The sequence below is a fragment of the Arachis hypogaea genome, chromosome 17 (genome assembly GCF_003086295.3).
Source record: "Arachis hypogaea cultivar Tifrunner chromosome 17, arahy.Tifrunner.gnm2.J5K5, whole genome shotgun sequence".
Taxonomy (NCBI): Eukaryota; Viridiplantae; Streptophyta; class Magnoliopsida; order Fabales; family Fabaceae; genus Arachis; species Arachis hypogaea.
Window position 1 is genome coordinate 5790700 of NC_092052.1, and position 20634 is coordinate 5811333.

General features: G+C 34.5%; 3 protein-coding genes across 3 annotated transcripts; all 3 read left to right on the forward strand.

Moving 5' to 3' along the window:
* Positions 1–2209: 2209 nt before the first annotated feature.
* Positions 2210–9009, forward strand: LOC112762673 (uncharacterized). The gene is made up of 17 exons (XM_072221636.1): positions 2210–2359; positions 2471–2738; positions 2825–2921; positions 3010–3131; positions 3222–3306; positions 3405–3537; positions 3673–3827; positions 3946–4075; positions 4173–4373; positions 4505–4601; positions 5679–5726; positions 5837–5893; positions 6844–6936; positions 7238–7347; positions 7507–7680; positions 7913–8831; positions 8927–9009. Exons 1-17 carry the CDS (start codon positions 2210–2212, stop codon positions 9007–9009), a joined length of 2922 nt encoding a protein of 973 aa, XP_072077737.1.
* Positions 9010–9237: 228 nt separating this feature from the next.
* LOC140180461 (uncharacterized) lies at positions 9238–10322 on the forward strand. The gene is made up of 2 exons (XM_072221637.1): positions 9238–10144; positions 10258–10322. The coding sequence occupies exons 1-2, from the start codon at positions 9238–9240 to the stop codon at positions 10320–10322; spliced, it is 972 nt and encodes a 323-aa protein (XP_072077738.1).
* A 33-nt stretch (positions 10323–10355) lies between these two features.
* LOC140180462 (uncharacterized) lies at positions 10356–10769 on the forward strand. The gene has a single exon (XM_072221638.1). The coding sequence runs from the start codon at positions 10356–10358 to the stop codon at positions 10767–10769; it is 414 nt and encodes a 137-aa protein (XP_072077739.1).
* Positions 10770–20634: the final 9865 nt, after the last annotated feature.

The window sequence follows — 20634 nt, forward strand, 5'->3', positions numbered from 1 at the left end:
TATGAAGAACTTAAATAATTATAATGAACAAATCTATTGAGTTTTTATACTATTTTCTCTATTCAGATTCATCTTCTGTTATATGTATTTGATTTTAAATTTTATGAAGCACTCTTATAATTATATTGAGAGTTGACCCATTGAATGGGATATTCAAATTTCATGAATCTATTTGTATTCTTTAATTTTGTGTATATTCAGTGAATCTATTAACTTTAGATAAAGTGATTTGGTGGTTAGTTGTGGGCTGTGTGAATCATGATGAGGGAATTGGTTTTCTACCTAATCTGTTCTATTGGTAGTGACGTGATTGCAAGAATTGATGTATAGCTTGCTGGTTGTACCTTTATATAGTTTGATTTGATTTTCCATTCCCATTAAATTTTTTTGCACTCCGAATTGCAGCTTCTACTGTTCAAGTCTTGCTTTCCCATTTCAATTCTGATTAAATAATCCCATTGATGGATTTTCCCCTTTTTTTAGGTATGTCCATCAAATCCATTAAATTTACCTATTATGAATTGCTGGTTGCATGTGGGTTGTGAGAATCATTATCAAGTAATTGGTTTTATAGCTAATGTATTATATTGGTGGTTATGTGATTGACAGTTTTTCATTCTTCTTTGTGTATATTTTTTTTCCAGTTTATTTATAAACTTTTTTTCCAATTCATTTGCTGTTTCCGATGTATTCCTAACTAAGACATTTACCAACTCTCAATGTCATCAATACAATGATTGTTTGGGGTAGTTGATCACTGCCTTCCCTATGGTGAAATGAGATATAGGTTCACTGCGGCTGGTATGGTGTGATTTGGTTCCTATCTCTTGATTTGTTGGAATTTTCAGTTGTTCTTGCTGTTTTTGTCTTTGTTCATGTTTTGCGCTTCTCATTAATTGTGATGCATTTGTGTGCTTGATTTAATTATATGCAAAGTAGACCCATTAAATCCTATATATCAACTGATGAATCTATTTTTAATCTTTTAGTTTGTATATATTCAACAAATCCATTTAGTTTTTATACTGTTCTCTGTATTCAAGATCATGTTCTTTCATTTTATATTTGATTTAAAATTCTATGAAGCACTCTCATAATTATATTGAGAGTAGATCCATTGAATGCAACATTAAAATTTCATCAATCTATTTTTATTTTTTTATTTGCTGTATATTCAACAAATCCATGAAGTTTACATCAGCTGAATTGGTGGTTGCATGTGGGTTCTGTGAATCATGATGAGGGAATGGGTTTTGTACCTAATATTTTCTATTGGTAGTCATGTCATTCACAGAAATTGATGTATAGCTGGCTGGTAGTTCCTTTATACAGTTTGCTTTGATTTTAGGTCAATTTCATTCCATTCTTTTGTTGTTTGTATAAAAGAACATTTTTGACTAACAAGAAATTCCCTGCTCCAAGTAGTTATACGTTGATTAGGTTATCTTCCCTTGAAGATCTGTTCTGCACAGAAAATTATGTTTTGCCATACATTGTTCACTGAAAATGTGTGTATCCGTATCAAGGTATGGGGTTTGTATCTATTTGGTCAGTGGTGATGTGATTGATAAGAAGGAAGAGGCTTTCTCACAATCAGATGCCATTGCTCCATTGTTTGTGTTACTAGGGAATTCTCTTCTAGGTAGTGTATTTGATGAGTGTTGATGTGATTGATAGATTTTTATTGATGGTTGTGTATACTTTCTTTTTCCATTGATTTGCTGTTTCCAATGTATCCCTACCTAGGACATTTACCAACTCTCATTGCCATGAGTAGAATCATTGTTTGGGGTAGTTGATGATTGTTTTCCCTATGGTGTAATGATATTTAGGTGCACTGTAGTAGGTATGGTGTCATATCTCATTTTTTGCTTCCTATTTCTTGATTTCTTGAAACTTTCACTTGTTTTTCCTTTTTTTGTGTTGATTCAGGTTTTGCTCCTATGATTAGTTGTCTCTATGCCATTGAATGGAGATGCATGTGGACTCAGATTTCGTTTTCCCTCCATTTCCATCCTCAACTTGAATTCAAAAAAGTGAGCTTGTGTCTTGGTTTTTTTCTATAAAAGGATTGTTGGTGGACCACATTCAATGCACAAACATTCTGCTCTGTTCTATTTCCTCCTAAGCTCTATCTATTTTAGAATTTTTCTGTTTCCATTTTGATCTATTTCATCAACTGTGTTTATCTGCTTTTTTTTTTACTGCAATGCCTCCTCCATTTGATATGATTTCTAAGATGCATCCTCCTAGAGAGGCTTGGAGGTTGAAAGTTAGGGTTCTAAGGCTTTGGGTTGTACCCTCTTTTGGTAACAATGAGGTTCCTAACTCAATGGAGATGATTCTCCTTGATGAGCATGTTAGTCCCTATTAAGTTCTCTTTTAAATATGGTGTTACCTGTTTTTTAAATTTACAAGTTTAAATTATGTGTTTCACTAATCTAATTTTGTTCTTTTGTTGGATTTCTAGTGTGGAAAAATACAAGCTACAGTTAAAAAACCACTCCTTAATAGGTTTAGGGATCTTATAGTTGAGGGTCAGGTTTATAGAATGGCATACTTTACTGTTGTTTCAAATCATGATAGTTATAGAGCAACTTCTCATGAATTCAAATTGGTTTTCCTTCACCAAACCACTGTTGTAGCTGTTGATGAAGATGTTATCCCTAAGACTTATTTCAACATGTTTCCTTTTTCTGATTTGCTGAATATGATCGAAGATTATGATTTTTTAGTTGGTGAGTCTATCTTCTTTGTTTGCTGTTATTTAAGTTTTTTTAACAGATGCTTTGAATATTTAATAGGTTTTGTTTGTTTGGAATAGATGTTATTGGTCTTTTAACTTCAGTGGGAGAAGAGAAAGAATATGCAAAAGAGGGCAAAATTGTGAAAATGATTGTGCTGGAATTAACTTCCAAAGAGTATGTTGATTGAGTCATTCCTGCTGGTTTATCTTTATGTTTTAATCACTCTCTCTCTCTCCTTATTTTGTTATGTTTTGAGTTTCAGTCTTACCTTGCGATGTGCATTGTTTGGGGACTATGTTAATCAAGTAAATCATTTTCTTGCGTCTGGCTATGTGGAGCAGCCTGTTGTAGTCATTCAACTTGCAAAAGTCAAGTTCTTTAGGGGTACATTGTTTGTTTTTTGTACATCTCATTACTGCTCTAGGTGTTGTCTCCAATAAACTTTTGCTTGACTCTTTCTGTGTTCCTGTGTAGGTCAAGTAGGCCTTCAAAATGTGATGTATGCCACTCAAATGTTATTTAATCCTGATCTTCCTGAGGTTGTTGAGTTCAGGCAGAGGTTATGATGGTTTATTTTGTTGATTTTTTATTCTGTTCTTTATTTACAGCCAATCTGGGCTAACAAGTACAAGTATTATCAAATTTTTTTTCTTTTAGTATGATTGAGCAAGGGGTGAATGGTACTCAGCCACTGTTTATTGAAAATGAGGGTAAAGTTGTGTCGTTAGAAGATGATTTCATGCGTTTAACTAGAAAATGCACAATTGAAGAGCTTCAAGATAAGAATCAGGTTGTCTTCATTTGAGTTAGTTTTGTTTATGTTTATTTTATGTACAAATGAACTGAAAAATAGAATCAAACAACATTTTCGAGATCTGATTTTTCATTCATATTGTTAACAAATTCTGAAATGCTGTTTGGATAGGAGGGTTCTTTTATCATCTTTGGTACAATCCAAGGTATTGTTGAGGATGGAGGTTGGTGGTATTCTGCTTGTGTGTGTGGAAAGGGTATCTATCCTCAGAATGGTGCATATTACTGTGATTTCTGTTTGAAGCACATAACCAATGTCACTCCAAGGTCAGAAATTTTGTTGAAAGTGTATTTTTATTTTGTCTTCTAGATTGTTTGTAAGAATGATGTTTCTTGGTATTATTTTTTCTGAATCATTGTGTTCCTTTTTTTTCCCTCTCTTCAGATTTAAAGTTAAAATAATAGTTGAAGATCATAGTGGGGAGGGTATTTTCCTTCTCTTTGATCGTGAGACATCTTATTTGCTTAAGAAATTATGTGCTGACTTGTTTAGTGAGGTTCAAAGAGATGCAAGTGTATGTACTTACTTTGTGTTTTCTGTTTTGTTCAGTTTATGGGATGTGATATTTGTTACTTAAACTCTGTGTTTCCTATGTATTACTTTCAAAATAGCTTGTATGTGGGGATACTTATCCTCCCATTTTCCAAGGGCTCCTTGGAAAGAAGTTACCGCTTAAGGTTGATACCAAAGGTGTCCCACATGATACATTTTATGGCACTTTCCGAGTTAGGAGAATATGTGATGATCCCACCATTATTACCATGTTTGAACTTCCCAATTATGATGCTGATGACGAGTCTACTCCAAAAAAGGTTACATGTTCTTATAATTATCCTTAGATTGTGTAAATTCATGTTTTGTTCTTTCTTTCTTTTTATATTCTGTTTTGGTGAATTTTTCTTATGGTGTAATGTGTCTTTAAACTCTTATGCCATGTGAATAGGAGCCTGATTTACACAAATCTGTCCTGTTTGGAAAAGCGGATATTGGTATTAAGGAGGAGTCATCAAAGACTTGTATCAAAAGTAAAAAAGTTGATGGTGAGTGTTTTGGGATTTTATGTAAATCTCCAGTTCTTATAGATTTTCTTGCTAAAAAATAGTCTGCTGTTTATGGAGGGTCTGAGTTTTCTGGTTTAGTTAACGGTGAAGATGGGAAAGATGTTGTATTGAGCTGCTGTGTGTAGGTGTAGGTATTTTACATAGTATATTTACAAGTGATTAAGAAGGCTTGTGATTCCAAATATTTTGAAATGTAATCATGCTGTCTGGATGGTGTTTTGGTTTGACTTTTTTGGATTGTGTCCAACAAATAGGATTGTCAAATATAGGGGTTTTCCTTTTGTGTTGGGTCCGGTTATGTGTCAAGTATCTGTATCCTCAACCCCTCTTTTTGTAATAGTGACTTTGCTAGGGATTGGACACATTTTCAATGTTGTAGCCTGTTTAGGTTACATACTAGGATAGGTTGTCAGATGTTGGGATCTTCCTTATCATAGGAGAGATAGCCATATGTAATTATTCATATCACTATCAATATTTTCATGAAATGCAGCAGTTTTTAATTTTTATTTGTTCATTGTTGTACAACTTTAACTTTTCATGTTATTTACTTATTGGTGTTTTTTAGAATACTTTATTTTGTTTGCTTTTCTCCCTTGTCAAAACTCTCTATGGTTATGTAAGTTCTTTTTTGGTTTGTTTAGCTTTTATAAAGTTAACTCCAACACTTACTCCCCCAAAAAAAGATAGAAAATTTGTTGGTTAATAGATTGACAATTTGTTTTCCTATCGACCCGGCTTTTTTTTAATACATGTTTTTTTATGGGTACTTAACAATGTCAATGCCTTTTTTGCAATGAATTAGGGGTAGTTTTCATGGTTTGTGTTTCAAACTCTTTTTTTTAGTACGTGTAACAAAGATGTCTCAGAATTCTGTTCTTGCTAGAGAATATAGGAGAAATTCTTTGAAAAGAAAGCAAACACAAGGTCACAATCGAAATGCAAGAGGTGGGTATTGATTTTAATTTTGTGATATTTTTATTATTTTGGTTCAATTTTCAATGATTTTATATCCATTGGAGTCTTTGTAATTTTGTTCCTTTTCTAATGTTTTAGAGGTGCTCCATTCCTCGACACCTGTTGTTTCTTTGAATGATTATTCCGGTAATTTTTGTTGCTCTATCTATATTTTTGCGGTTGATCCTTATGTTTGTAATAATTTACATGTTTATTTTATATGTTTCCAATGTTTTGTGCTCATTTTTTTCTTTTAGAAAATTTAGTTGACGTGTCCCAGAATGTTTACCAGAGTTCAACTTTTATTTTGTCAGGTACAATAATATGTTTAAGTATTCTATTCATGTCCAATTTTATTTTTGTTAAATTATATTTTAAGGTCTTTTGATTTATATGTAATAACGCATTCGTTTGTTGATTTACTATTGTTTTTTTGCAGTTTTATACCTAAAAGGTTTGATTTAACTAATAGTAACTCATGCAATTCCAAATTAAATATCTTAGGAGATTTCTGTACTTTATATTTTTTTTAATTTAATATCTCACTTAGTATCGTATGAATAAATTCATTTAGTACCATATCAATAATTTCATATTAAAAAAATTAATTACTCTATTGGTCCTCTAAATTCTTGAAATTTTCTGTTAGGTGCATATAATATCTTTTTTGTTTCAATCATATCCCTCAGACAAAATTCATTTTTTTTATTAGGCTATTATTGGTATTGATTTGGTCAATTGTATCAGGATATATTTACAAAAAAAAATATGTTCATGAATTCAATTAAAAGAAAAACAAAGCCTTTGAAGCTAATTAAGGAAAAAAATGGTGTAATGACTCAATTAAAATAAGAAAGAAAAAAGGGAGTTCCTTAAAAAATTTGGAAAATGCTATGCATCAATAGAGTCATCAAAGTATAAAAAAACACAACATCATTCTAATTGTGATTTGGATTATATAATTTGAACTTACATAATTAGTATGAGTAATTAAAATAATGAAACAAAGTCTATTCTAACATTAAAAAAGAAAACAAACTCTTCTTGAATATGCTTTATGTTTTATCTACATTTTGTTTTTTAATAAATCAATGTTACTTCAAATTGGTTTTTGTAGTTTATTACATTTTTAACGTTCAATTTTTATGCTGATTATTAAATAATCAATTCATTTCTTATTTCATCATGAATTTTTTTTATATTTGGTTGTTAAATATATATTTACGTAAATTTCTATTAATTTAAATTAAAATGGATGATATAGACCAATCAGAAATATATGATCCTACGATAAATTCATTAAGTCAAGTTGCTTCTGTTATTGATCATCCGCTGTTCTGGCAAAGTGAGATACAAGGTACGCTCTCTTTCTTAAATCATCTATTATTCAATAAAACTCAAATTAAAATCTTATTTAGTTAGTTTTAAAAGATTCCATTCTGCTTCTGTGATGAGATATTATTCAGGCAGTGTAAAATAGAAATAGTGTTTTCCTATATATTCTTCTTACAAAATTTAAACGAGTCAATTATTTATTATATATTATATCAATAAGCTAATGGTTTATTCATTTTATGTTCAATCTCTTTCATGGCATCTAACTCAGATAAAAAAAATTTTATTCTTATGCATGTTTTTTTGTTGTTTATTTTTACCAGGTTGTCTTGATGTTGGTGATCCTAACTATGAATGCTCAATCTGTGGGGCGTGTTTTTGGTTATCAGAACGTGTTGAAAGAGATTCTACAATTAGTCGACCTGTTTTTACTGTTTGTTGCTCAAAAGGGAAAATTCAATTACCTTATCTTCAAAAGCCCCCAGATCTGTTATATAATTTGATTAATGGACATGATAGGAAGAGTTTGTATTTCCAAAAAAATATTCGATCCTATAACAGTATGTTTGCCTTCATGTTTCTTGGTGGTAAGGTATTGGATTCAGTGAATGATGGGAGTGGTCCACCGCAGTTTATAATAACTGGTCAAAATTATCATCGGATTGGAAGTTTGCTCCCAGATCCTGGTCAGAAGCCTAAATTTGCGCAATTATATATATACGACACTCAGCATGAGATAATGCATAGGCGGGAAATCTTTCGGTATGTGTGTTTGAAGTTTTGTTGTTAATTTTTTTTATTCTATCTCCTTGATGTTTTAATGTTATTGGCGTTGAAAAACATGTTTATATCTGTCACTGGATACTTATATTGTGTTTTATTCCCGTTATAATGTGTTATTAATCATTTCTGGTTGATAATGATTTATCAAAACATATTGAAATTGTATCCTGTGTGGTTTTAAATATTTTTTGTGGTTAATGTATATTTGTTTTAAGCAAACATCTGAGATGGATGAAGAATTGATAATTGAGTTATTGCAAATGATTGATACTCATAATGTCATAGCACAGTCATTTCGAAGAGTCAGAGAATTTTATCAGTGTCATCCATCCGAGATATTCTCTTTGAAGTTGTATTCGCATAGGAAGGTTGATCGAAGAAATTACAATTCTCCCTCTTGTGATGAAGTCGCTGCTCTGATTGTTGGAGATTTTGATTCGTCGGATCATGGTCGTGACATTATTGTTCGATCTACTACTGGTCAGTTGCAACGTATCTATGAAACTCATGCTCTGTATTGGCCTTTACAGTATCCGTTGTTGTTTCCATATGGCGAGGATGGTTACCAGTTGAATATTCCATATCGAGGTCAACAGGAGGGGTATGTCCCTGGAAGAAGAACAAGGGTTTCTCTCAGGGAATTCATATGTTTTCGTTTGCAAATTAGGGAGCAAGAAGATGGAATTATTCACAAGTATAGGCGATTATTTCAACAATTTGTTGTTGATTGTTTCACGATGATTGAGTCCCAGAGGTTGTATGAGATTAGGTTGAAGCAAAGTACAATTAGAGGAGAAGTGCTTCAAGGAATAGAAGAGGCTATGCATCGTGGTGATGATGAAGCTTCTTCAATTGGGACACGAGTCATCTTGCCTTCTTCGTTCACTGGTGGTAGACGTTATATGTTTAATCGTTGTCAGGATGCGATGGCAATCTGTAAACATTTTGGCTATCCAGATTTATTTCTTACTATTACGTGTAATCCAAATTGGCCTGAATTTCAGCGTTTCACGGAGCGAGAGCGAATTCCCATCGCTGATCGTCCTGATATTTCTTGCCGGGTTTTTCATGCTAAGTTGAAATGCCTGCTAAGCGATCTCAAGGAAGGTGTATTTTTTGGTCCACTTAATGCAGGTATGTTCCTTTCTTGCTTAGCATTTCAATTTCTGTCTGTTGTTTTTGTAGATGTAGTTGTCTGGCTTCTTTATGTTGTGTTTTGTATTTTTTAGGCATGTATACTATTGAGTTCCAAAAAAGAAGTCTACCGCATGCACACATGTTACTATGGCTTAACGGGGAAAGCAACTTATAAAGTGTTGAAATTGTTGATGAATTCATCTGTGCTAAACTACCCAATCCACATAAATTTCCATCTCTTTATAATGTTGTCACCAAGTACATGATCCATGGTCCTTGCGGTCTTCTTAGACCGAGTTCTCCTTGCATGAAAGATGGTAAGTGCTCAAAATTTTATCCGAAAAGATTTGTTGATCAAACGAGCTTTGATGAAGTTGGCTATCCGATATATAGACGTCGTAACATGGGTGTGACAGTGAAGATCAACGACGTTGATATTGACAACAGATTTGTTGTGCCTTATAATCCACTGCTGTTAATGAAATATCAAGCTCACATAAATCTTGAGCTCTGTAACAAGTCAAACGTCATCAAGTATCTTTTTAAGTATATCAATAAGGGTCCGGATCGGGTGACTGCAACTGTTGGAGAAATATATCATGTTGGTGAATCTTCTCAGGTGGTTGATGAGATCAAGCAGTATTATGACTGTCGTTATTTATCACCGTCTGAATCCATGTGGAGAAGTTTTGCTTATGATATTCATCATAGATGGCCGTCAGTACAGAGGTTGACTTTTTACTTGCTGAACCAGCAACATGTTGTATTCGATGATGCTGATATCACCACTCATGTTTATTTGCGCAACAAAGATTTGCTGACGATGTTTACGGGTTGGATGATGGCCAACAGGCGGTTCCCGGATGGGCGGTCTTTAACATATGTTGAATATCCAGGAAATTTTGTCTATTGTTCGAACAGTAGGGAGTGGAAGCCGAGACAGAGGGGATTCTCAATTGGAAGATTGAGTTTTGCTCATCCGTCATCTGGTAAACTTTTCTATATGCGGATGCTTTTGAATGTGCAGAGAGGTTGTACCAGTTTTCGAAGTATACGAACTGTGAATGGTGTTACTTATGATACATTTCAGGAGGCATGTTCTGCCATGGGATTCTTGATAGATGATAAGGAGTATGTTTCTGCTATTAAGGAAGTTGCCGAGGTAGCGTCCGCTGCACAGCTAAGGAGGTTTTTTGTGATATTGTTGTTATCTGGTTCCATGGGAAGGCCTCTGTCAGTTTGGGAACAAACTTGGGCCTATTTGTCTGATGATATTCTTTATCGTAGAAGGCATGAGCTGCAATATCCTGGTAAGAAATTTGTTTATGGTGATTTTATTATATGAAAAGCAGACACACACGAACTTAGACAGTGCAGAAATTATATTATTGTGCTAATATTTATTAATTATTGTTAAATGTAGATTTAACGATGAGTCAGGACAAGTTGCAAACATTTTGTTTGTTAGAAATTGAGAAACTATTGTAGAGTAATGGAAAATCATTGAGAAATTATGCCGGTATGCCAGTTCCTAATAACTCTTTAGTGTCTCAATTTAACAACTTGATGTTGTTGCGTGAGTTGCAGTATGACACTGTTTCTTTGACTCGTGAGCATGATGCAAACGTCTTAAAGTTAAATGAAGAGCAGAGGGTGGTCTATGATAAAATTATTGATTGTGTTTTGAATAAGAGGCACGAATTCTTTTTTGTTTATGGCTTTGGTGGCACTGGAAAAACTTTTTTGTATAGGGTTTTGTCGGCTCGATTGCGATCTGAGAAAAGGATTGTTATAAACGTTGCTTCTAGTGGTATTGCTTCTCTGTTGTTACCTGGTGGTAAGACGGCTCACTCTATGTTCAATATTCCTGTTGAGCTGACTGAAGATACTGTTTGTCGGATTAAGAAGGATAGTGCAAAAGCTGAGGTAGTTTGATTGGCCGATTTGATTATTTGGGATGAGGCACCGATGACTAACAAGTTGGCTTTTGAAGCACTCGATAGGACGTTACGTGATATAATGGTTTCGGTCTCTGATAGGAATAAAGATTTACCTTTTGGTGGGAAGGTGGTTGTTCTCGGTGGTGATTTCAGGCAAGTCTTGCTAGTTATTCCGAAAGGTTCTCGTGCTGAGATTGTGATGGCTTCGATAAATTATTCTGTCCTCTGGAAATATTGTGAAGTTTACTGTCTGACAAAAAATATGAGGTTAACAATGGGATTGGAACAATCAACTCCTCAGGAGTTAAGGTCATTTTCAGATTGGATACTTCAAATTGGTGAGGGTCGGTGTGGAACAGTGGTCAATGATAAACTTTTTGTTGATATTCCTTCTGATTTATTAATTCCTGTCTTGGAAAATCCAATGGAAGATATTGTAAATACAATTTATCCGAATTTGGTTCAGAATTTTCGTGATCTAAGTTTTTTCCAGGATAGGACAATTTTGGCTCCGACTGTTGACAATGTTGAAGAGATAAATAATTATATTGTTGACTTGTTGCCCGGGGAGGAGAAAAATTATCTCAGTGCTGATTCGATACGTGGTAGTGATGTCTATTCTGATGTTGATGTTGATTGGATAAATGTTGAATTCTTGAATCAGATTAGGTGTTCTGGTCTACCTAATCATTCATTGAAGTTGAAAATAGGTGTGCCTATTATTTTGTTGAGGAATATTGATCCAGTTGGGGGTTTGTGTAATGGTACCCGACTTGTTGTGCGAGATTTAGGGAGAAATGTGATCGGTGCGGATATTGTTTCTGGTAGCAATGTTGGGGATAAAGTTTTTATCAGTAGAATGAATATGATTCCCAGTGATACAGTTATACCGTTTAAATTCCAACGCCGTCAGTTCCCAGTTTCTCTGTCGTTTGCGATGACAATAAACAAAAGCCAAGGTCAGACATTATTAACAGTCGGTTTGTTCTTGCGTCGTCCTGTGTTTTGTCACGGTCAACTTTATGTAGCTGTTTCCCGAGTTAGGAATAGAAATGGTCTTAAGATTTTAGTTTGTGGTGATGCATTAGTTGATCCTGTCAGTACTGAAAATGTTGTATTTACGGAAGTTTTTGATAAGATATAATGTAGTTTCTTTGTATACATTCCAATCTTATCTGTGTAATTTATAGTTTTATTTTGGTGTATGTTTTCTTTATAGATGGACGGTTTTTCTAGGGTATGTGTAAAATTGTCTCAACCATTTTGTGTGCACTAGGTGCACCATTTTTTATGGACTGTTATATTCTATTAAATGAAAATCAAAGTATGTTATAAAAGAAGAGTATTCATACGATTTATAAATATAGGGTATATTACTATATATTAGCATGCACGTGGTTTCATCTCTGATGTGGAGAGCTATCTGCGTTTCAGGCCCACACACATCGAAGCTGTACGTTCTTCTCCAGCGTGGCTTTCTCCTCAGGAAGGGTGCATGTGCTGCTCTTTGTTTTCGCTGTCAGCTGTCTTTTCTCGCGATTCCTTCACGCAAGCCCCTTTTCTTGCGGATTTAGTTGATCAAGTAATCATCAAATTGAACCCAAGCCCCTTTGTTTTTATTTCCTGATTTGCTTCTCTCTGCCCTACCAAATCTTGTGTACAGCCTCTGTTTCTTCGGTGTTTAGTTCCTTGTCATTCATTGCAGGTTAAGGATTTTCCCATTGAGTCTCAAATAGAAGATTTGCAAGGAATCAATTAGGTGCACTCTTCTGGTCTTTTTACTTCCAAACCTGTTTTCGTCTTCACTGTTTTGCTTTTTTAATTCTGATATTATTTTTTCCAAAAAATTGGAAAGAAATTATATTGTTAATTTATTAATAAAAATAAAATATTTCCATCTTATTAATCAAAATTAATTATTTATCTTCTGATAGCAAGAAAGGTTATATGACACCAATGTAAGTTTCATTTTAACGTTATAAACAAAAAAATTATTTTAATCGTAGTTACACTCGGTCTATACAATTTTATTTTATTTTGTTATTTCTAAGAAATATATTTAGATAACTTTTTTAAAATGTATGTATCAATTATTCTTGGTGACTTCTGCTCTCGATTTTTTTTATTATTTTGGTTTTAATATTTAGTAAAAATTATAATTTGATGTCTAATATTTTAAATATTTTGTTTTGGTTCAAAATAATTTTATACGATTTTAGATATTGTTATAGTATTCTTATTTAAACTACTTAATTATGCACTAAGATATTATGTATCTGTTACAGTTTATCAATATTCTTCTTTTATATTAATCTTTTATCTCTCTGTAATATAATCGAATGGTCTATACAAATATGGCATATTTTATAAGTACATAATTGTTGTTCTTATTTAAGATATACCCTCCTGTTTAATGAATAGAATTGATGGTTCATATTTTATTTTGATTTTTTTTTTAAAAAGTCAGTTTTTAAATACAGTTATTTTAGCGACTATTAAAAAGTTAATTGAATATGGCCTAGTTTGGGTAACGAACTTCTCTTTTTGATAAAATAACTTAAATGATAAATGACTCTATTAAAAGTAACTTATAAATAGGTTATTTTGTGTTTGGATTTTTAACTCTAAAAGTGCTTATTTTATATAAATTTGATGAAAATTAGATGTATTATGTGAGAAGTGATTCTTTTTTAATTTTGTTTATAAGCTTTTAAATTGTTTCTTAAAAAGTTGCAATTTGGTTTTTAATATTGTATCAGACATTAATATTACTACTTTACATAAATTAAAAGTTAAAAAAAGTTACTTCTAAAGTTTTGTAAACAGGCCCTATATATTTATTAAAATATGAAATTTTATTAAAAAAACTTAATTATTTACTTTTTTAAATTTGATATTGTTTTTTTCAAATAAAATATATTATAACTACTTTATATATTATTCTTATAAATTTACCCAAATTCAATTTATTTTGTTTTGTTTTTTTTACTTAAAATGTATCTATTTTAATAGATGAACCAGAATTTTATTTTTTTTAAAAATTCAATTTAAAGTATTTTTTTAATACATTGATTTTTCATAAAATAAAAATCTGAAATATATAAAATTATTGATTTTTTTTTACTCAGAAAAACACTTGGTTGCATTTATTTGTTTTTATTAGTATAATCATCTCAATTAAACACTAAAGTTAATTAAAGTGAGGTCATTCTAATTTCTTTTCATCAAGTTCATCAATTTGGGGTTATTAGGGATCCTAAAAGACGTTTCTGCCTCACGCGGTTTCCTCTATCCCTAACCAAATCTCCATCCGTCGGATGATCGCTGTAATACCCGGTCTAACCGAAATTAATTAAATAATAAGTTAAATAGGAGCGAATATGGTTGGAAGATTTGGCAATTGGAATTTGATAATTTAAATATGATATTTGGATTCAGTGAATTTTTCCGAGTCGGAAAACATAGTTTTCTGCGTAAAAGCACGTAGTGAAATTTTGACCGGCAGTACCGGCTGAGATCTGTCTGGTACTACAGCTGAGGAAATTGATTATGAGTAAATGAGATTTAGGGAAGGTAGAAATATTTAAAGTGCGATTTAGAGCGCTAATCTTAAAGGTTTTGGCCCAAAATTGGGCCAACGGACAAAAATAAGTGAACCGGGCCTAAGTGGGCCCAAGACCCAACCTATATAAACATTAATTATGAGCATTTCAGCTCATTTTACCCTAAAGAGAAGGGTTGGGGCGCTGAAATTGAGAAGAGAGAAGAGAAGAGAGAAAACCTAACTCTCTTTGATCTTCAAACCACCATAACTTGAGCTATGGAGCTCCGATTGACGAGCCGTTTGCGGCCACGCATTGCTCTTCTCATTCTCTACAATTCTATCTAAGTTTTGTGGTGAGTATTCCATTCATATTTGCCCATTTTTCGAAATTCTCTACTGTTATACGTTTTTGGGTAGTTAGTGTTGAAATCTTGTGATTTTGGGTGTTTAGGGATACTCCAACATGGATTCTAAGTGGGTTCTATCCCTACTTCATATGGGCTGAGGTAAGAAGTGCTCAAACCTTTGTGATTTGTCATTTTTATGAGCCCTAGGTTGATGTATGTATGTGATATTGGTTATGTTAGTGTATTTGGTGATGTTGGTGCACAATATGGAGATTGGTATTGCTTGAGGAGCTTTGGTGAGGCTTGGAGCTAAGTTTGGTGAAGACTTCCATAGAAGAGGCTCAATTAGTTTGGCTACAAGAGGTACGGTTTAAGTTTCATTTAAGTACCGTGTGTTGTGATGAGAATTCCTAGGCTAGATGCCCCTAGGATTAAGTTTGGATTGTGTAAATGGTTGGTGCTAATATGCATAGTTGGTATGTAATGTGAATTAATGATTGGGTTGAGAATTGTGTAGCCTTGTATGTTTGGTGTATTGAGAATTTGATGTACTGGGTAATGAGTATTGATTTGTGGTTTATGTATTTAAATTGTGAAATTGGGTCGGAGGCCGTGAATTTTGGGCCGGAGGCCGGAAGAAGGTAAGAAAGGTAAGTGATGTGTGCATTGTATGATGACACAAGTGATTGGATGAATTTACGATAATGAATATATGAATGATTGGGTTGGTTATTGAATAATAAGGTTTGAGGAGTTGAAGTGTGGAATTTGGTAAATTTGGGTGAAATTATATAGATGATGTATGTTTGGTTTTGGTTGAGACATATTATGTGGTCATATATGTGATTATGACTATTGATGCCTTGATGATATGATGATGCATTAGAGATATGTATGTTGTGATATATGCTTGAGTAATGATTAAGGTTGATTTGTGGGTGAAATCACGTGATAGTGAGTATGATATTGATTATGTATAATGATGGTTGATTGGAAATAGTGTTGTTGAAATTTGGCATGAGGAAGAGTATATGATATGTAAATGTGTTTGAGTTTGAGAAAGTGTCAATGTGTGAGTTGAGGAGGCTTGATGTTGATTTTAGTATATTTTGATTGATTTCAAAGAAAGGGACGAAATTGGCATGTTTTGGTTGATTTTGAAAAGAGTTGAAAATGGCTTGTTTTGAAAATGGCACCTTGTGGTTTTGTATGAAAATATGGTTTTTGGGCATACTTTGACGGGACATAACTTGGACTGCGGATTTCCATTTTGTGACAAACTTGTTTAAAAATGAAATTGGATCCGGGATGTCCATGTCGTTCGAAGAACGGGTGAAAAATGATTTAAAATGAGAAAGTTATGACCGTCGGAAGATTGGGGGTTGAATCTGTAAATTCTGCAGCTTTTAACTTAGAAAATTTTTAGCAGAACGACCCTACGCGCGTAGGCGCACTTGGCGCGTGCGCACCGTTCTTCCAGAAAGCACCATCCACGCGTGCGCGTGGTGTGCGCGGGCGCGTCGATGCGCTGCACCATATGCCCAGCTATTTTCCAGAGAGTTGTGCCAGAGTTGTACCAGTTTTGTGCCTGGGCGCAAGAGCACCCACGCGTACGCGTGGCTGACGCTTGCGCGCCGTTTGGATATTTTTCAACCCGCGCGTTCGCGCGTATGACGCTTGCGCGTCGATGAGTTTTTGGCCATCCGCGCGTACGCGTGTCCCTGTTTTCATGCCAAAGTTGATTTTTGAGTTTTAAAAGCCAAATCTCTTACTTCTAAGCCTCCGATCTCACCCCTTATGTATTAAATCATTATGATATGCCTAGCAATGAGAAAGGAGCTAGGGGATGTGGTAACTTGCGAGTGAAGCAAGGGAAAAGGTTATGATCAATGATGATCAAAGATGATTATATGAGATATGGAGGATGACGGTGGAAGTACCGTGTATGCCATGAGCCGAAGGGCTATATTTATTGATCAGTGGCCGGTTCTTGATTGAACCATGAGCCGAATGGCTGAGTTATTGCCAGGTTACGGCAAAGCCATTATTGTTTATGGCTGAGTATAATGCATATATGATAAATGAATGATTGTGTTAAATGGATAATAATGAAAAATGCTGAAATATGATGTGTGACCCCGGGTAGTAGGCAGTGGCGTTGTCCACTTGCTCCGGGTATGAGACGGGAAAGGATGTTTATGATAAATGAGTTTAATTGTGGAGTTTTGAATACATGTGTATTTGTGAAACCTGGGTAGTAGTAAGGTGGTGGTTCGTCCCGCTTGCTCCAAGTTAATGTTTGAGATTTGATAACAGTGATGATTGCTTCTAAACTGAACGAATGTATGTTTTGAGATCCTGGGTAGTAGCAAGGGTTGTGGTTCATCCCACTTGCTCCAGGACAGAGATTGAGACCCTGGATAGTAGCAAGGGTTGTGGTTCGTCCCACTTGCTCCAGGTCAGAGATTGTGACGCCTGGGTAGTAGCGGCAGTAGTGGTGAATCCACTCGCTCCAGGTTGAGCTTTTAAACACCCGCCTGGGTAGTAGCCGTAGTAGTGGTTATTCCACTGGCTCTGGGTTGAGCGGGTAGTAGCAAGGGGGTTGTAGCTCAAACCTACTTGCTCCGCAATGGGTGTTTCTGTCCAATGGTTAGCTACCAGGACATGTCGGGTTGGCTATATAACCGACAGATGATATCATCAGCCATAGGGCAGGCATTCATCATTTGCATATGTTTGAATTGTTTGGGTTTGCCATTTGTCTTGGATTTCTACATCATATATGCCATGTTACCTGACTATATGCTACTTGTTCTACTTGTATCATGTTTGTGTATTACTTGCCTGTATTGCTTGTGTTTGTACAACTGAGAGGCCCCTCATGCTGGTGTCGGTGGGTGTGAGGGCTGTTCTTGATGGGATGATTTGATGATGCGATTGCATGATGATGTATTGATATAGAACTGCTGAGGCAGAACAACTGATGATGGTTTTGCTTATGATTCTGAGTCTGATTCGTGGAAGAGTCAGCGAGTTGGGAAACATGTGAAACATGAATTGAATTTAGCACTCCCTTATGACAGTTGCCTATTCATGGATTAGCAAGAACCTAGGATGAATAATTGGTGAAGAAGTTTAGGATGCTTAGTGAGTTTTTATTGCAGTACATTGAATTTATTTGGCACTTTTACCGTACTGGGAACCCATGGGCCCGGGGTTCTCATTCCGTATATATCTCTTGTTTTTCAGATACAGGTCCAAGTGCTCAGAAGTGAGTTGTGGGTCGTCTGAGAGACGGCGAAGATCTTTATTTTCTCTACTTTGTGTTTTGCTTAGAATCTCTCCACCTTTATTTTGGAAAGGTTATATTATGTATTGAACTTTTTGAATTTGCCTATAGAGGCTCTCATGTGTCCTTCGGGAGAGATTAGGACATACTGTTGTCAACTACTTTCATACTGTACCCTAGCCGACCTAAACTTCGCGGGTCGCGACTAGTGGCTATTTACTTATGTTATATATATCTATCTGTTATCTATCTCTTAATCTCCTATACGCCTTATCCGTATATCATTTTTGGCTTCACGGTTTATCTTTTGTTGTCGAAACGTGAGTGATACGTCTTCGCGATTTTTATTTCTACTCTTTTCAGGCTTCTCGATTAATACTCCTTTCAAAATTACTTATATTTATTTATTAAAAATCCTCCTGAGAGTCGTACCACCGTAATATCATTGACTTATGACTCGAGCATAAGGATTTGAATATTATGGTGTTACAATCGCCGCACCGCCATCCTCGACTGAGATTTCGGCTTCCCTCCTCGGTTCTGGTCACATGCAGAGAAGCTATGGCTATCTCTGCGATTCGATTCGATTCCACCATGAGGGTGTTCTTCTCTTTGTTGTTTCTGTTCCTTTCTCCCCAGGGTTGCTCTGTCTCTCTCTGTCGAGGATGCCTCATTCTCCATGTCGACTTCTCGGTTTTGGATAGCAAATGTTGTCACCGCAGTTCAAGAGGTATATGTGGGCTATAGTTCCATTCGCCCCTGTTCAATCTGTTTCTCGATTCCTTCTCCAGTTTGAATTTCTTTTTTGTGTTAATTGTTGCTGTTTTCTAGATCTATCATTTAATTTTGAGTTGTTTGGTTTGTGATTTAATCATGCTGATTGTTAATTGTTTTTGTAAATCAATGGTTCTCTCCTATGTTTGTGCTGTTGGTGTTTCTGTGAAATAATTTACTTCTTGGGGGGGGGGTTTGCTCATTATAAATTATATAATTACCTTTTTACTGTTGGACTGAAGCTAACTGTAGTGTTTGGTATAGTTGACTGATGAAATTCTCTTTTTGCTTTACTGTGAATTGTCAAATCAACTATATGTGGTAGGTATTTGGTAATTTGCAACAGACCTCTTCCCATATTGTTTTTGCTCTTTTCCCATGAGTATTTGGTAACTTGTGATATCTTCCTAAATGATGTGTGTGGCCATATCAATCTATATATCCCTATTAGTCTATCTCTGTCCTATATGTGAAGCTTACATTGTAATCTTGAGTGTTTGTTAAATTTAGGAGTTTATAACCCCAACTCCTTTGTTTATCTCCTCATCTTAGTTCTGAGTTCTTTTGTTTATATTTTCTACTTTTGGTGTTCTTATCTTTCAAATTTTGGGAATGAATGACCGTGTTGATCTGGTGGACAAAATCACTCCGTGGAGAGAATCATGGAAAGTGCATGTTAAAGTTGTCAAGTTGTGGTACCACAAGAATCCTGCTTTGGATTCTTCTCAAAATCTATTGCATATGGTCTTAATGGATGAGAAGGTGAGTTTTATTTTATGTTAGCATTTCTTTAGGTTGTTGCAGTTTTTAATTTTTTTTAAATAATATCCAGAAGGGAAGGTTGGAAACTGATATGTTTTTGTTGTTTTATTTTTTTAATCAAGTGTTGTTATGCTGTTTGGATACCTAAATAAGTTAATAAATTCAAATATGAAGCATTTTTTTTCAACTGCAGTTACACAAGATCCAGGCCACCATTAGAGATCAGCTAATATCAAAATTTGCCTTGTCTCTAAATGAAGGAATTGTGTACTTGATGACCCACTTTACAGTTGTACCCAACACTGGTTTGAACAGGGTGACAAAACATCGGTTCAGACTTTTGTTCCAATACAACACCTCTGTTGTTTCTGTGGTATGTCCAAGGATACCTCATTCGGGTCTGTGTTTTGCATCATTAGATGAAATTGATCAAATGACAAAGCACCACAGTTTCCTGATTGGTTCGTACAAGTTTCTTGCTCTTCCCTTTTACTATCATAGTATTGTGTTTTAAAATGTGTGGTTTCTGATTCAAATTTGTATATGTTTCAATCTTATTATTAGACTTTGTTGGGATTATTACTGGTGTTCGAAAAGAAAGAGATGTGGCATCATATGGGAAGCTGGTGAAAGCAGTGGTGCTAGAAGTCTTTGCTGATGGGTAATATCTCTCTCACTGTCTCCTATATCAGTAGTTATCTTCTATTAATTCTGTTTTTTTTTCTTCCAGTTTTTATGTTTATAAGAATAAATATATAGTTAGATCCTTTTGATCTTTTGAAACTTATCTGTTCAGGAAAAGGGTACAATGCAATGTGTTTGGAAATGCTTGTGATTTGTTAGAATATGATAAGTTACAAAAATATGCAAGATCTCCCCTGGTTGTCCTCGAGTCTTTTAAAATCAAAGCCATTGAAGGTTAGTTTCACCCATATTCAGCTTATTTTTACTCTAATATTTAGCTGTCTGTTTTCTTACCTTCTAATATGGATATGGTTTGAGGCTAATAAAATAGGATTCTTGCATGCAGGTGGGGTAATCCTACAGAATGTGATAGATGTCTCTAGGTTATTCATTAATCCTGACATTCCTGAGGCCGTTGAGTTCCTAAGCAGGTTAGTTCTGATCAAAATATTAAAAACCT